The following is a 17,495-nucleotide window of genomic DNA, read 5'->3' on the forward strand; positions in this document are numbered from 1 at the left end:
TGTTATCACAGCTGTATGAGATGGAGAACCATTATACTGTGTCATCAGATCCTCTCCCCCCTCCTGCAGCTCCCCCTCCTTCTCATCCTTTACCTTTCTCTTCATCTTCTACTTCATCTGGGTCTAAAAAACAGAAGAGGACCCCTCTTTATCAGAGATCTGTAAGTCAGGGCAGCAGTTGACAGATATGTCATCTTAGCATGGGGATCCGTAGCAGTTAACTCTTCTCTGCATATATTCTCACTTCTAACGTGACTGGTATTAAATCTCAACAGGTTAAAGGACAAAATTCTACCTGAACCAGCTGGAAATCTTGCTGAGTTCTTAAATTCTGCTTTCCTGTATCTGTTTCAGAAACTTTAATGAAAAGTAGTGTGTATGCTCTCACATAGGGATTTTATATTAAGCATTCTGAAATATTGGTTGAATTTATTGTACCTATATATGTTTGTGAGCAAGCTCAATTAAATTCTCTTCTGTTGTTAAGTCTGCAGACTTAACTATCTAAATTCTGCTTGTAATAGGAAAGCATTTTTAACAAGCCAATGTGATAGTTGCAAGCACCCATCTCCAACACTGCAGTAGGGAGATGTTGCATGTAACTTATAATATTTGTGTGTTTGGCGTCTTTTGTTTGGTAGAGGCTTTTATGTATGTTTTTTTTCCTGTTCTTGAAATTTCTACCATGTCATATTTCACATGTCACTTCCTGCTTATAGGGAAGAGCAATACTGTTAGTGTTTGTTGCAGCTCATTTCTTCAAATGCTTGCTCAAAAACCCTCATTAACTAAAGGGTTAAGCAAATGTGTACAGGAGTGTTGCAGCTTTAGCATCTTCAAAAGCTGCATGTGGAATTTGCCTTTGAAGTAAGTAAAAATCCTACTCTGCCAGATAACAAAAATGTTGCATTGTTACCAGTACTGTAAGTGAATGGATGCTCTATTAAGTCAAAAATATTTGGTGTTATAATGAATATTTTGGAGACACTGGTTATTTTGAACAGTTGATGTCTGAAACCATGTTGCACAAGTTCATTTGTGCAGCAGTGATTATGTCATCTGCTTCAATCACAACTGATTAAAGTCTTCCTTTGACAATTTTGGGGTGCACAAAATTGCATTTTTTATCAGTGGTGATTTGTTGCTAATGATATCACTGTTGCACATGCAGAGCGATGCAATAGGATTTCAGCCAATGGATTCTTAAGAGTCACAGAAATATTAGTTTGCTTTCTTAAACAGATACACAGGAAACTGCAGCATGTGTAAAATACATAATCTAAAAATGCATGATTTGGCAGTGCCTTGCGTTAAACTTTTTGACTTGCATGATACATTCATTGATTCTTGTAACAGTAAATATTAAACCTAATACTAATTTCTCTCCAGATTTAATTTAATTTGTTATCTATGTAGATGTTTTGTTAATTTTGTCTAATTAAGAAGAGTGTCACAATGTTATTGAAAATTTAATGGGTCAGTTTTATCTCTGTTTTGTGAAACTTAAACTCATTTAGGAATTGAGAAGGTATTTTAAAAATATGGCAATGTGATAAAGTATTAGAGTGTGGGGAACTTAAGCTTGAGGATAAACTAGGAAATAAATTACTTGTGGAAATTGTCTTGAGATTAGTTTTAGTAACCTTTTGCCTTTGCTTTCTTTATTAGCTTTATTTGAAAAGTCCAGTTACCCTGTTGGATAATATTGGCTATAGCGCCAGTTTTATTCTGTATGTAATTAAGTGATGGAGTTTTGTGTACAGTTACAATAGAACAGATGCGGTATAACCCCTGGTGGATTTCAATTAAAAAAATGTCGTACAAATATTTAAATAGATAGAAGCCCACATGCTTTTCTAATGGCCTTTAAATACTGGCCTTCATTTAATATTTCTCTAAAGTTATCTAGTATAAAGATACAAGTCTTAATATATAAATATAATAAGGGACTCAAGGCAGAGAAGCATTGATTCTTAGAAGAGTTCACAAGTTTCCTTTTGATTTCAGATGAGCTTTGATCCAAACCTTCTCCATAACAATGGACACAACGGGTACCCCAATGGTACTTCTGCAGGACTGCGTGAAACTGGGGTTATTGAAAAACTGCTGACCTCCTATGGATTCATTCAGTGTTCAGAACGGCAAGCGAGACTGTTCTTCCACTGTTCACAGTATAATGGCAACCTACAGGAGCTTAAAGTAGGAGGTAATCAATTGGTAGAATTTTGTGGCTCTCTGTATTTGCCTGATGAGGTCTATTCAGAAGCATTTGCACCACCAATTAGATGTATAAGAGCATTGAAATAGTACTTGTTTGCCATACGTATTTAAAGCCTCCTCCTAAGGTTATGTCAGGCAATCTGCCAGAAGGCAGTTATTCACTTGACATTCAAGAGATGCCTGACCTTCATTGAACATTTATCTGGAGTTCATTTATGAAAGGATCAATAACAGCAGACAAAGCTTGTCCACTACTAGAACTTCTCCAGTGTACCGTGCAGCTACAGGAGGCCATGATGTACTGTATGTTCTAGAAGACACCACCAGGTCCTCTTGACAAAAAGGGGACTCGCTGGCTGAAATCCAGTAGTAAAGAGAAATAGAATAGGGCCATTGAATTAGTGGGGATTTAGTGAGTAAACTCTGTGAATTCCGGTTGTTGTGGGTTTTTCGGGCTCTTTGGCTGTGTTCTGAAGGTTCTTTCTAACGTCTCGCCAGTCTCTGTGGCTAGCATCTTCAGAAGACAGCACTCTGTGCTCTGGTGTAGTTGGCTTGGGAGTGGAGTATTTATGGCTGTGAGATAGGCTTTTGTCCTTTTCAGGAGATGGGTGATTAGTGTGTCTTGTTGTGGGTGTATTGTTGTGCTAAGGAGGAGAGATTATCTGTCACTGTGATTGATGGATGTCATTAGCTGGTCTTTTGTGTGTAATGATCCCCAGTCCTTGTGGTTGGGTAGAGTTCATTGACCTTTTGCACTCTGTATTTTTCATCAACGAACTCTACCCAGACACAACGACCGGGGAAATCTGTATGACTGTTGTGGAGAAAATATGTCTGTTTTGACAACTTCGTAAGTTGTATTCATTAATGCAAGAGAAAATAGTTAAATTTTATTAAGCTATTACTTTTGAATTGAGTATTTAGTTTGGGAGGTTTCTCTGAGGAAATGAGCAATTTGCATATCTAGTAATTAGTATATCCATTATATGTAAACAGACCTGTAAAGTCCTGTAGTATTAGTATTTCAGTTGCTACTTTGTTTCAGTACTTGAATTACAATTTTATTTTATTTTTAGTTTTAACTGCTTTCTCTTTCTCTTGTGTTGATCTTTTGTCTGTGATTGGAAGCTGCACATAGACAAGTATTAACCTGAAAAGTGACCTGTACACTCTTAAATTAAATCTGTTTTATAGATGATGTTGAATTTGAAGTATCTTCTGACCGGCGAACTGGAAAACCAATTGCTATTAAACTGGTGAAGATCAAAACAGAAACATTACCTGAAGAACGAATAAATGGACAAGTTAGTGGCTATGATCAGTTTTAAATATGCATGCCTTTTACATCTGCTGTGGTGAAAGACGAGGGCAGAGTTGAGGGTAGCATGCTTCTACTTAGTTGCATAGAAGTATTTTTCTCAAATTTGATTTTTTTTCCTTGGTTTTGGCAAGCATGTAGAAATTGCGGTTTTGCCTAACAGACAACAATTCTTACAATGAACAGAAGTACTGTAAGACATACATTTGCAGCATGGCATACGATTGTGGGTTACCTGTAAAGTGTATCCCTGAGTGTGTGACAGAAGATAACTAACAGTCTGATGCATAATGCTGCCTCTCAAAGTAATTAGCAATGGATTTTTTTTTGACTGGTAGGTTGTGTGTGCTGTTCCTCACAACTTAGAGAGTAAGTCTCCAGCTGCCCCGGGTCAAAGTCCAACAGGGAGTGTATGCTACGAACGTAATGGGGTAAAACTTATGTATTTACTTAAACTTTTTGATTGATCCTCCAGTATGATTTAAACTAAAATACTTGGCAGAGTATACAGCTAAAACTTTACGTGTTACGAAAACATAAATTTAAATTGCTATAAACATATGTTTTAATCGACAGAAATAGAAAAGCTTTAGATTTCATGTGTTGACTGTAATTCTGAAATGTTTTCACATCTGTAGTTTAGAATTGTATGGCTAGTTAAAACACTGAAGTGGAAAATGTAACTGCTCGATAATGTTTTCACTGTGGCGTTTCTTGCTTTTTTAAATCAAAATTTTAAGGATAATATTGCAAGTTGTAAAAATCAGAAATTTAACACAGACAAAATCTTTAAGAGTTTTAGTAAAATATTAATACCATAAAATTGTAATTCACAGGAAGTGTTCTACTTAACTTACACTCCAGAAGATGTTGAAGGAAATGTTCAGCTGGAAACTGGAGATAAAATAAACTTTATTATTGATACAAATAAACAGTAAGTTGGTATCTTATAGTGTACTGAATCAGTGGTAAAGAAGTGCAGATTTCAAAAATCTGTGTCGCTGTTTTGAATTGAGGCTTTGTTAGGAGACTGAAATGCCTTGTCACTCATTACTCAAAATGCAGTAATTTGGAATTGATATTTAAGTCAATAAAGCACATATGGTGCTTCTTTTTCTTTCATAGATGAATGGGACACTAATTGGAAGCATCTTTATTAGACCTAAAATTGGGATGTTTTTCAAAAAATAAAATACCCCGTTTTCCCTGAAAAGAAGACCGAGTCTTGTATTAATTTTTGCTCCAAAAATGCATTAGGGCTTATTTTCAAGGGATTTTTTTTCCATGTAGAATCTACATTTATTCAAATGCAGTCATGCCATCTTCTGTTGCTGCAGAATGGTGGAGGGCAGTGTTTCACTTAAGTGGGGCTTATATTACAAGCATCCTGAAAAATCATACTAGGGCTTATTTTCAGGTTAGGGCTTATTTTCGGGGAAACAGGGTAGAAGTGAAGCTTCCTTTCTAAAAATGCCCATGTCACATCAAATGAAGACTTGTAAGTTTTTTTCTTTTCACAAATTAAATACACACAGTTTCAGTCTTTTTAGCTGTTTCTGTTGTGGAAAGCCATTTAATTTGATTCACCTTGTGTCATCTTAGTCTACCTTCTTTCCTAGCACTGGTGCTGTAAGTGCTCGTAACATTATGCTTTTGAAAAAGAAACAGGCTCGGTGTCAAGGAGTAGTTTGTGCCATGAAGGTAAGGAACACTTCAGTATTTAATTTATTTCTGAAGTTAGGAACTTGAGAGATATAGATATAGTATCTGGATTTGTCAGCACACGTTGGGGTGAGTGCCTGCTCCACCAATCTCAGTTGCCACTTTTTTCAGTGGCAAGTATGAAAAAAAGCATAGGCTCTTACAAAGGCTTTTCTCTAAAGCAAAAACCTGGAAGATGGGCATTATGTAGCGCCTCCATATGAGCTGGAATCACTCCCCTTCAGACTCATTGTTGAGTGCATGAGGAAAGTGCCAGCATAGGGGGCAGGGCACTCCCCTCCGAGTGTGTTGATTGTAATGGTTGAATAAGACTTATGTCATCTTGTTATATTCCCCTGTCATTGTAAAGCAGTGAAATCACAGAGGTTTGGTAGAGAGGCTTTATAAACCATTTGATGTCTCACTATATATGTGTGCTTCCTGATAAATTTTGTTGAAACTAATCGCAGAAAGCATGAATTGTATTGGAGTACATTACTTTCACTCTTGTTTAATAATTTTCTCACTCTCACACATATTTTGTACAAGTAGATCTTGTTGAAATTGGTTTTCTTTTTGACTTCTTGCCATCTAAAACTTATTTTACCTTGAAGTTATTCGGGTGGGCTTCTGATAATATAGCTTTTCTTTGCTAAACAATTGTGTTCTTCTCTTAGGAAGCCTTTGGATTCATTGAAAGAGGTGATGTTGTGAAGGAGATATTCTTTCACTATAGTGAATTCAAAGGTGACCTGGAAGCCTTACAGCCTGGAGATGATGTGGAGTTTACAATCAAAGACAGAAATGTAAGGCCACATTTTGTAAACAAGACTTAAATTTTAAGTTCAGGCCACTAGAAAAACTTAAATATATTATGTTTTTGAATACATTGCTTGTCCTTATGGTATTTCTCTACTGTTTCACTTAATACTATATTTGTAGGGTAAAGAAGTTGCAACTGATGTAAGACTTTTGCCTCAAGGAACTGTTATTTTTGAAGATATCAGCATTGAACACTTTGAGGGAACAGTGACCAAAGTAATTCCAAAAGTACCCAACAAAAATCAGGTGATATCATCTTAAACTTTCAAAATTTTATACACTGTGTATGTAGATGTTTACAGCAATTTGACAGTGATACTGAATAAAGGGAAGAATTGAAGTAAACATTCATGGAGAAGTCAGTTCAGGAATGAGAAAATGCTTTGGAAGTCATTTTAAATGAATATTGATATCTAAAACTGGTGCAGCTCAAAAGAGCTCTAATCTATCTAAACTCTTTTTCCTTCTGTAATTAGAATGATCCTCTTCCTGGGCGCATAAAAGTTGACTTCGTGATTCCTAAAGAACTACCATTCGGAGATAAAGATACAAAATCAAAGGTGACACTGTTAGAAGGTGACCATGTTAGGTTCAATATTTCAACAGATCGGCGTGACAAATTGGAACGAGCCACTAACATTGAAGTTCTTCCCAATACGTTCCAATTCACTAATGAGGCTAGAGAAATGGTAAGTGATTAAGTATTCTGTACAGATGAGAGGTGGAATGTGACTGTTTATCTATGTTATTATATAGTTACAGTTTCTGCATTGCTAAAATTGTAGTGGTAAATACTGAGCCAGTGTTTTGATTTTTCAGTGGATTATAGTTTTCTGGGCTATGGGGAAATTATATAAATTCCAGATAAATTAAAAGTATTAACTTTCCCATTGATGTCTGTAGCTTCTTTGATTCCTGTCCTGGAGAATGTTTTTAGAAAAGTGTTTGTGTGAATTATGCTATGTGGTGCTTCCTTCTGTCCATATCTGTGCCCCTTCTCCTCCTGCTGCCACACATGTCTAGTTATTCGCCCCCACCTACTCGGCAGTTTTTTATCAGATGTCAATGTTTTGTGCCACGGTATTTGGTCTGTTTTGGAGGAGCCTCCCCCAGTTTGTTTGGGGTTTCTTGCTTTGTTGTTTAGTTGTTTGAGTTTTGGTTTTTGTGTTTTTAATCCTTCAAATTTTGGATTAACCTGAATCTCCTGATACCTTCATCTTGGATGTGAGTGGTTCTGAAAATGGGAAAAACCTCTGATCAGTGTTTAATGGAATGGTGCAGAGCATAGTACTGCTTTGCCTAATGCTATCCCGTTATCTCAAAATTTGGTTCCAGTCCAGTTCTTTATGATTTGAGGTTAAGAAACTTGTATCATTGTGTCACATTTGCCTTGCGGGAATTGCAATCATATAAAGGTTTTTCATGTAAATGTTCATGGAGATTTGGGAGGAAATACATGAAATAGTCTGGTGTGTTTCTGATTTATCTTTCTAAAGCAGTGGTCAGGGAACATGGGTAAATTGCCCCAAATGGGTAAAAGTGAAATTCCTGGAGGTAATGAGCAGAGCGCTATCCCCCATCCCCCCACCCCACCCCCTGCAGCCAAACCTCAACTTGTAAGCCACCTCTCCCTGTTACTTCCTTGGTTGCAGCAGGGCACTTGTAAATCTATTCTTTCAGAGATTGGAGATAAGCTTGCTTGATTGGTTGTTGTGGGTTTTTCGGGCTCTTTGGCCGTGTTCTGAAGGTTGTTCTTCCTAACGTTTCTCCAATCTCTGTGCCTGGCATCTTCAGAGGACAGCACTCTGTGCTCTGGTGTCCTCTGAAGATGCCGGCCACAGAGACTGGTGAAACGTTAGGAAGAACAACCTTCAGAACACGGCCAAAGAGCCCAAAAAACCCAAAACAACCATTAGATCCCGGCCGTGAAAGCCTTCGTGAATACTTGTTTGATTGGTTACAACTGTAGAATAGCCCCAGGCAGTCAATCAATCCGGGGCTTGTGAATGACTGCTTCTGCCAGATATGACTGCAAGCAAGCAGGAGGAGGGAAAGGATCCAGTTAACGAGGGAAGATGTGAGAGACTGAGGGCTTCATCAAGTTTGTGTGGATGTGTGTGTTCATGTGAGAGACTGACTCAAAACTATAAAAGAACAGGCAAGGCTTGAATTAAGGTGGGAAAAAGGGTGGCTTCATCAAGCAGCTTTCAAAGTAATTCTGAATAGATTCAATAAGATTTTGAATTCAAATACTGTATCATTTCCTTCCTTTCAAATCAAGGGGGTAATGTTGGCTTATATAAGTTTTTTGGGGGGTAAAAGGTAAAAAAGTTCCCTGACTCCTGTTCTAAAGATATGGTGGGGGGGGGACAGATTTACATGACCTACTTTAAAGGCACATTACAACATAATTGCATGAAAATCTTCCCTTTTTTATAAATGTACTCTTCACCCTATTCAGAAAGTCATTTCAGCTGACTTTAACAGCTTTCATGCATACAGTGGAGGTTTCTTCCTTTGAATAACAGATCCACTGTGTTGAGAAGTAATAGCATTTTTCAACTGGAATAGAGAGGATCTAAGTCTTGAATGCAGCTGGCTTAATATAATAACTTTGTATGTTATTATATGGACGTGGTGGCACTGTGGGTTAAACTGCATAAGCCTCTGTGCTGCAAGGTCAGAAGACCAGCAGTCGTAAGATTGAATCCATGCGACGGAGTAAGCTCCCGTCGCTTGTCCCAGCTCTTGCCAACCCAGCAGTTCAAAAGCATGTAAATGCGAGTAGATAAATAGGTACCACCACAGTGGGAAGGTAATGGCGTTCCATGCCTAGTCGTGCTGGCCACGTGACCATGGAAACTGTCTATGGACAAAAGCTGGCTGGCTCTACGGCTTGGAGACGGGGATAAGCACCGCTCCCTAGAGTCAGACATGACTGGACAAATTCTCAAGGGGAACCTTTACCTATGTGGGTTAAATTATCCTATTGCCTTACCAAATATATGGTACATTTTAAGGCTAAAAGACAGCATGTTCTTGCATAGCTGTTGTTTGCTGTTTTGGTGCTTGCTAAGAGTATAATTGTTACAATCAAAAAAGAATTTGGCCTTGTGAGTTATCGTGAGGAATAATATGGTATGCTTCTTTGTTGCAGTAAAACTTTTGGTTTCTTGCAGCTCTGCAGATTTCATACTAAGAATTCAGTAAACTGATTTTTCTAAGCATCATTCTTAGGAGGAATATTTTCTACTCAACAGTTGATAGAACTTACTCTATACATGGTAGATGTTACAACTAGCTGAAATAACTGTCCTATATGTTCCATCCATAGGGTGTGATTGCTGCAATGAGGGATGGTTTCGGTTTCATTAAATGTGTTGATAGAGATGCTCGCATGTTTTTTCACTTCAGTGAAATTCTTGATGGTAACCAGCTCCACATTTCAGATGAAGTGGAATTTACTGTGGTCCCTGTGAGTAAAACTTCAATGTTTTACAATTTTTGGCAGTCAAGTTTATGTTGTTTGCTTCAACTAACTGTTTGTGGCGGCCTTCATCTTTCAGGATATGCTCTCTGCTCAAAGAAATCATGCTATAAGAATTAAGAAACTTCCAAAGGGCACTGTTTCGTTCCATACCCAATCAGATCATCGTTTTGTGGGCACTATAGAAAAGGAAGCTACTTCTGCCAAATCCACTAGTCCAAATAAAGGCAAGGAGAAGGTATTGCTTATTCTATGTATTTCTCTTTATCTCTGCAAAATGTTAAAAAGCACCACAGATTAAATAGGAGGCATCTGTGACTGTAATACCCAAGGGGCCATCAGTTCAGCATTCACATTTTACTTCATATGCATAAAACAGGTGTGACTGCCCCACCCATCATAGTAAATTTGTCAGAAAATCTAGATAGAACTTTGTGTCTAAAGTTGGTAAACTGTCATTCATTAGTGTTAAGTTGGACTGTGACAGATAAAGAAAAATGAGTGTATGATGGCGGTTCATGGAACATTGCTTTGATTTCAAAGCACATTATCCAAAAAACACATTAATATTGCAGCTATTTTACAACCTGAACTACTGGTGAGCACATTTCGTGACTATTATCCATGTACAGATTTAAGCATAAGTTCATACTGTTTAAACTCCCTTTAATTACAGTAAATTAAGCCATTCTGCAACTAATTACTTGGTTGAGTGAAAGTACTATGTGCATGGTATGGTGTGACCTACAGATTTATTTACCAAAAAGTGCTAGTTTTAGTGCACAACAGGCTTTAAGAAGTATGCTTATAAGTGCATATTATAATTAATCAGGATTCACAATTGAGCATTGACAAAAAAAATCTCTGAATCAGATAAGGAAGAGCTTCCAAAGAAATGGATCCTGACAAGCCTAAATATAAATTAATATATTGTGTAATGTCAAGTTTTTATTTGGACTTCTCCATACAACCAACATCCCTATGTCTGACACACAAGTACAGTGGTGCCTCGCATAACGATTTTAATTGGTTCCCCAAAAAAAAGTTATGTGAAACATCGTTATGTGAAACACCATTTCTCATAGGAATGCATTGGAAACCGGTTAATCTGTTCCAGTAGGCACGGATTGCCATCCTTAAGCGAAAAAACCCATAGGAAACATGGTTAAACGATACAATGTTTCCTCCATTGGAATGTATTGAAGCTGACTCAATACATTTCAGTGGCTTTGCGAAGTCAATTTTTGCAAATTTAAGTGTGTCATAAAAGGGTCAAAAATGGTTTTAAATGCTTGGATTAGCTTCTGCACCCTCTAAAACAGATGCAAAAGTTAATTTGGCTTTGATCTGACTTTTCGTTAATTTATGGTGAATTTTTTTCCCCAACTTTTGACAGCTGTCAAAATCTGACAGCTCCATTGTTTCCTATGGGGGAAGAAAAAATTCACAATAAATTAACGAAGACTCAGCAACTGTTCTAAATGCTTGGGTTCGTTAGAGGACCCCCTAAGTCGTGTGCAAACCTGATTTGGCTTTGATCTGAACTTTCGTTAATTTATGGTGAATTGTTTTCTCCCCCATAGGAAAGCATGGATCTGTCAGATTTTGACAGGTCCATTGGTTCCTATGGGCCAAAAAAAATATTCACCATAAATTAACGAAAAGTCAGATCAAAGCCAAATCAGTTTTGCACACGACTTAGGGGGTCATCTAACGAATCCAAGCATTTAGAACCGTTTTTGACCCTTCTAAGACACTTTTTAAATTGAAAAAAGAAACATCGTTAAGTGAAGCAGGGGACCTAAAATCGCATTCGTTATGCGAAGCATGGTCCCAAACTTCGCTAAGCGAAAATCGCCCATAGGAAACATCGTTATACGGTGCATATTATTTTCTAAAAAAACACATCGTAATGCAAATTCATCGCTAAACGAGGCACTCGTTAAGCGAGGCACCACTGTACAATTAAATACTACAAGGATTACTTTTCTACTTTGGATTATACAGGAAATCTAGTATCAATTTCTAAGTGATTCATGCCTTTTGGGGTTGAGGATTATGACCTGCACAGGTTTTAGTACTATGTTTTTAATGTTTGAGTGCTTTCATTTTGTGTTGTTTAATTTTAAATTGTTTTAAATATCTTATGTTTTGAATTTGTTTTACAGTTTTGAGATCTTACAATACAGGGCAGGCTATAAATTTTTAAACAAATAAATAAATGACCAGCTTCTGAAATACAGATTACAAATTTTCTTTCGAACAACAGTGGTGCTTCTGAATAACTTTTTAAAAATTACATCTATATTTTCTTATTTCAAATACCCAATCGAAATATATATCTTATTATGTAATACTAAGAAATGTTCACTTTATCATGAAAATTAGTAGTGAAATGAAGAGACTTAGCCTAAAATTTTGGCCATGACAAAAAAACATCTATATTATGTTAATTGAAAACTTACAACCTATAATTCAGTTATGCAAATCAAGGGTACTACATTTGACACACTACAGCTTTTGGATCCCCTTGTGCTGGAATAATTCCAACCCATTGACAAGGCATGGTCGGGAAAACTTAAGCTTCTTTAACTTGATGGCTTCATCCACAGTCTAGTCTTGTTAAGTAGTAAAACTGGTAAGAGCCCTGCCATGTTTTTGACTTTGTTCTGGGGGTTACCAATTCAACTACAGTATTAAGGGTTAAGTAATATCTATGTAGGAAGTATATAGTTCAAATGGAACAGCTACCATTACCAGAATTCTAGTACCCTTGTAATCAAACAGTTTGTCATCCAATATTGTTTTCTGCTAGATTTATGCTTACCTAGGGGTGACTATTATGGACACATCAAACTATTCCATGAACTGTGATACAAATCATCTTATTTCTTGCAACTGAATACTATTAAGCCATATTTGTATGGACTGAACTCAAGCTAATTAAGTATGTTTTAATATCTTTTTCTTTGACTGTCTTTTTCCTCTTTTCAGGAAGGTGAAGAGGGCATAATTGCTTATGATGATTGTGGAGAGAAACTGACTATCCCTTATCAGGCTAAAGATGTGGAAGGATCTACTTCACCTCAAATAGGAGATAAGGTAATACTTTGATCTGATGTTTACTTCATATCAGTATTGCTATTTACCATAATCAGGATGTATTTTTCACTATCTGTATTATGATCAATAGTTCTTCAGCATGTACATAATTATTGCCTTCTAGATATTGATGGACAAGTATATAGAGAATGGTACTTAAATTTTTCCTCCTTCTAGAAGCTGATATTATTGTATGTAAATATTATAAGAACATTATTTTTCCCTATACTGTATATGGATTTATTTAAAGTTAGATTTCAGTAATTATTGAAACAAGTAATGTTTCAACAGAAAACAGGATCAGTCACTGTAAAAGACATTTACCAGTTAAGCTAAAGACCCCTTCTCTCCTATTTGGATAAAAGCAAAATGCTATTAGCTGCCATTTTAATAACTTTTTTATTGTATTGTGAGCAGGCACACTTTTGGTGGCTGGATAGATCAGTGAGTAAGGTATCTGGCTGTGGAGCTAGAGGTTCAGAGTTTGTTCCCCTGCTGTGACTCCCAAAAGCCAGCCTTTGTAGCCAAGGCAAACTGCACAGTCAGAGTGCCCCAGAAAGAAAAGAATGCTAAACCTCTTTTGTGTATTCTGTACCTAGAAAACTGGAAATGGTTGCCATAACTTGAAATTGACTTGGTGGCATGTAATTTGGCAACAACAGTAGTACCGTATTTGCCGGCGTACAAGACGACTGGGCCTATAAGACAACCCCCCAACATTTCCACTCATAGAGTGGATGGCTCTGCGGCGGCGGCAGCTGGCCAGGGCTCTGCCTGGGCCCGCCCTGGACATTCATGGCCAGCGAGGAGGAGGGAAAGCGCTGGACGGGCGGCGGAGGAGGAGGAAGAGGGGAAGTGGCTATCCGGCGGCGAGCAGGCAGCTGGCTCAGCTGCGAGGTGGGGAAGCAGGTGGGCGGTGGCGGCAGAGGAGGAGGAGGAAGAGGGGAAGCGGCTATCCAGCGGCACGCAGGCGAGCAGGCAGCTGGCTCAGCAGCGCAGGGCGGCAGGCAGCCCGGCGGTGGACTCTGGCCGCTCAGGCATGGCCTGCTCTGCTTCCCTCCCTCCAACCGGACTGCCCGCCTGCCTTCCTCCCCTGCAAGAGCGGCCCCGCATCACTCACTCGGCAGCGGCGGCTCCTTCTTGGCCCAACTGAAGTGCACCCGGCATACAAGACGACCCCCCCCCCCACTTGGAGGCATGTTTTGGGGGCCAAAAAAGTCATCTTGTACGCCGGCAAATACGGTATATGTTTGTGAATTAGGTATCTGAAGTGAGAGGACATTTGGATATGTCATGACCAGTTCTTGTGTCAGAAGATAAATAACAGAACATGCAATTGCTATAGTTAAACTATTTGAAGTGCATATAATCTCTAAGAATTCTTGAAGGGTAGTTTGCTTTTGTTACCCTTGACATGTATACTTTTCATACAGGTTGAGTTTACAGTCTGTGAAGTTAAAAGAACTGGGTTGCAAACAGCTACATCTGTCAGACTGCTTGGTAGAAATTACACTTCAAAGAGACTTTTGGGATATGTGGCAACTCTAAAGGATAACTTCGGATTTATTGAAACAGCCAATCATGATAAGGAGATCTTCTTCCATTACAGGCAAGTTGCATTAAAGCTAGCTATACAGCTGACATACAGATAGTACCTGGAACACCTTTTGTGTGTTGTCCATTCAGTGCCTTGCTTTGCTTGGATGCTCTGTGTAGGCTCTCCTAGTGGCTGTTGGCAGTGATGCAGAGATATAGGTAATCTATAAGGATGGAATACCTGAGGAAAATGCAAATTGAGTGTATAGGATTCTCTAGGTGGTGCTTGGAGGCATCCAGAAAAATGGGCTGTTTCCTGCTCATTTTCTGCAGGAACTGGAACTAACATTCTTTCAATTGAGTTTTCCTGCTCTGCTCCAATTTTGTATCTTCTCTTTATTTAGAAATACACTTTTGCTGTCGCTCAGCATTTGTCTTTTTGCTCTCTGCCTTTGTTTACTCTTTAATTCTTTTTCTTAGCATTAAGTGACTGCTTTGCAGCAAGTTAATTAAAAAAACTGAACTAGAAATTGTCCTCCACTTTTTGCTTTCATGGTATCTGCTTCCCTCAATGTCCCCAGAAGGAACTTAGCTGTTTCTTTATCAAAAACAAAAGACACTTGTGCATTAACTACCCAACCACTGAGCAACAGGCTTGACTATGAGATTGCTTGTAGTATGGCAGGATGCCATGCTTTTCCAGTCTTCAGGAGACTGGGGGGGAGGGAAGGCCTGAAATGGCACAGTTGGGTCTTTGTGCTGCTTGTCATTCCACCTAACAACAGTGCAGCATTATTCAGGTGGTCCCCAAGTCTGACCTCACAGTCATGTTTAGGGGCTTCACTTTTGCATCAGTCAGAAACCTCGGAGAGAATACAGTGGAGAACTTCCTTTCTTTCTTTAAAATATTTTTATCCTGCCTTTCTTCTTAAGAACCCTGTGGCCTGGTTAATGCAAACAGAAGACTGGAGTTGATTGAGTGATAATATTTTCATGCTGTCTTTCCCCCCCCTAGAAGACCCAAAGCATGAAGGAGAATATTTTGTGACCAAATCTGGTGGCTGTGCTTCATGGCTCCTTTTTCCTCACCAAATATTCTGCTTTTTCTTGGTGACCTCGGTGGAATTAACTTAAGGCCCTCTGAAACCAGGCTGCTTTCCTGCATCATCTACCACTGCCAAGCTATAGGCGGTGCTAGTATTTTCACTGGAGAGACATAAGCCTTGTTCAGTGAGGATTTTTTGTTGAGCTAATATGTTGAGCTAATATACAGTTTTTGAGCTACCTCTGGTTTACACAGATACATCTCAGGTGAATTATCTGTGAACAGTTATGTGAGAGAGAAGTATTCATATAAGATCCATTTTGTTGCCCTTTTGAAAAAGCATGGTGCACTGTGAATATATCATGGGGCTGCATTGTGTTGAATTTGATAAGTTGATGTAAAAGTGATATTCTTAAGGTCATTCTTGCACTTGTATTTTGATAAAATGAATATGGCTTAATTGCTAACTTTGGCTACTGTCTCATATTCATGCATCCTCAAGATTTCTGTGTAATTGTTTCCAGTGAATTCTGTGGTGATATTGATAGCTTGGAACTTGGAGACATGGTGGAATACAGCTTATCAAAAGGCAAAGGAAACAAAGTCAGTGCAGAGAAGGTGAACAAGACACATGCAGGTGAAGCTCCTTTTAAGTTTTTTCCCATCCAAACATTGATCCTAAAAGAGGTGTGCTTGATAGTAACTATTTGATGAATGTCTCCTTGAGATTCTGATTTAAATTACTGAACTACCTCCTGTACCAGCAAACCATGGTCCCAGTACAATCAGTGTATGCTTGCTGAAAAACATGTGTAAGTTATAAGTATGTTTTACTAGTTCTGCTTCTCACAAAGCAGCTTATCTTGCAGTGCAGTCCTCTTCTCAAAGGAAGTTTGAATTCTTGAGTTCAGTAGGACTTACTCCTAGAAGATTATGGATAGAATTGCAATGTTAATGTATTTAATACTGTACAGTGCTTTGGATCCACTTGGGTGAGGGTGGAGAGGTATATTGGCTGCAGTCTATTTTTGAGTGCCAGTGAAGGTTTCCCAGGCACTTTAAAAAACCTCTGTGTTCCCATCTCCCTATTTATTCTCTCTCTCTCTCACTCTCACTTTCTCACTCACTCACCACACACACACAGAGAGAGAGAGAGAGAGAGAGAGAGCTATTTCAGAAAAGGAAAGGGAGTAATTTCAGCCTTGAAAAGTACATACACGAGAAGCATTGCCATGCATCTCCAGGGCAGTGTGTGTGTGCATCTCCTGTTGTTCATTTGCTGCCTGCTGCTTGCCTAGAGAACTCACCTTTATGTGTTGCAGCCTAGTGTCTTTCTTCTATGAGTCACCTCTTGGGAAGCTGTAGTTACAATCTACCTCACCAAGAACTGTCTCACCTCTGGCAACAGGGGTGCAGTTTGGGCTGCTGAGGGGACAAGACCAATGGGGATTGCCCATTTGCAGGATCCACTTAGGAGGGTCATGAAGGCAAGGGTCAGCATAAAGAAGTGAGGAGGAAGAGTTTATTTATTTTTTATCTTTGCTTTTTGAAATTTTGGATCATAAAGATGTTTCTGGGAGAATGGAAGCATGGGAACCACTGTTCAAGGAATATCAGTAACATGGATATGGTAGAAGATTCCAATTTTACATTCCAGGGAAAGGAGGACAGGTTGTTGGCTGTCCTTCACTCCTTTCAAATTGGAATCTGTTTTTTTTTAATTTATTCTATTTATATCCCGCCTATCTGGTCATTGCGACCACTATCACAATCCATCTATCCAAAGAAGGTATGGCGGCAAGTGACCTACCAGCCTAAACATTCTTTTAAATGCTAGATCAGTTGTAAGAAATCCATCACTTATCGAGGATTTGATTTTGGATGAAATCTCTGATTTGGCTTGAGATAGAACGGTGAAGTCTGTTTCATCCACCAGGTTATTCTTTAGAGTACAAGGCTAAAGCTGAGGGTGAAGAGGTATATTGGCTGCAGTCTATTAAAAATACGAAGTCTCACTAACCAGATGTTTCATCCACAGTCTGCCACTTTTGAATGTATGCTGCTGTACTGTCTGCCCAACACTAGTCTTCCTTCTTAAACTGTCTGTGGCCGTCCCCAATGTGCTATTAGATTACCCAAGGTTTATTGTTTTGGTTGGTCTTCAATGTTTACACTGAGGTCACAAGTATCACAGGATTTCCTTTCTGCCATGATAACCATGGGCCTATTCCAATTAGTGGCTGTCCTCATACATGTAGCAGGAT

The 17,495-nt window shown here is 38.6% G+C and overlaps 1 protein-coding gene across 12 annotated transcripts in view; it reads left to right on the forward strand.

Annotated features, from left to right (window-relative positions):
* CSDE1 (cold shock domain containing E1) overlaps positions 1-17,495 on the forward strand; it is a 41,330-nt gene that overhangs the window by 13,524 nt on the left and 10,311 nt on the right. For 2 of the 12 annotated variants that reach the window (XM_020780542.3, XM_020780545.3), the window contains 14 exons: positions 12-161; positions 2,008-2,206; positions 3,415-3,524; positions 3,877-3,969; positions 4,375-4,472; positions 5,158-5,239; positions 5,917-6,045; positions 6,182-6,307; positions 6,538-6,750; positions 9,396-9,536; positions 9,628-9,786; positions 12,543-12,650; positions 14,084-14,259; positions 15,756-15,868. In XM_020780542.3, coding sequence (XP_020636201.1) covers positions 12-161; positions 2,008-2,206; positions 3,415-3,524; positions 3,877-3,969; positions 4,375-4,472; positions 5,158-5,239; positions 5,917-6,045; positions 6,182-6,307; positions 6,538-6,750; positions 9,396-9,536; positions 9,628-9,786; positions 12,543-12,650; positions 14,084-14,259; positions 15,756-15,868 — 1,897 coding nt within the window. The remainder of the gene's footprint in view (positions 1-11; positions 162-2,007; positions 2,207-3,414; positions 3,525-3,876; positions 3,970-4,374; positions 4,473-5,157; positions 5,240-5,916; positions 6,046-6,181; positions 6,308-6,537; positions 6,751-9,395; positions 9,537-9,627; positions 9,787-12,542; positions 12,651-14,083; positions 14,260-15,755; positions 15,869-17,495) is intronic. The other 10 variants (XM_020780544.3, XM_078393348.1, XM_020780547.3 and 7 more) reach the window with 7 other exon arrangements.

The sequence above is a fragment of the Pogona vitticeps genome, chromosome 4 (genome assembly GCF_051106095.1).
Source record: "Pogona vitticeps strain Pit_001003342236 chromosome 4, PviZW2.1, whole genome shotgun sequence".
In the NCBI taxonomy this organism is placed as follows: Eukaryota; Metazoa; Chordata; class Lepidosauria; order Squamata; family Agamidae; genus Pogona; species Pogona vitticeps.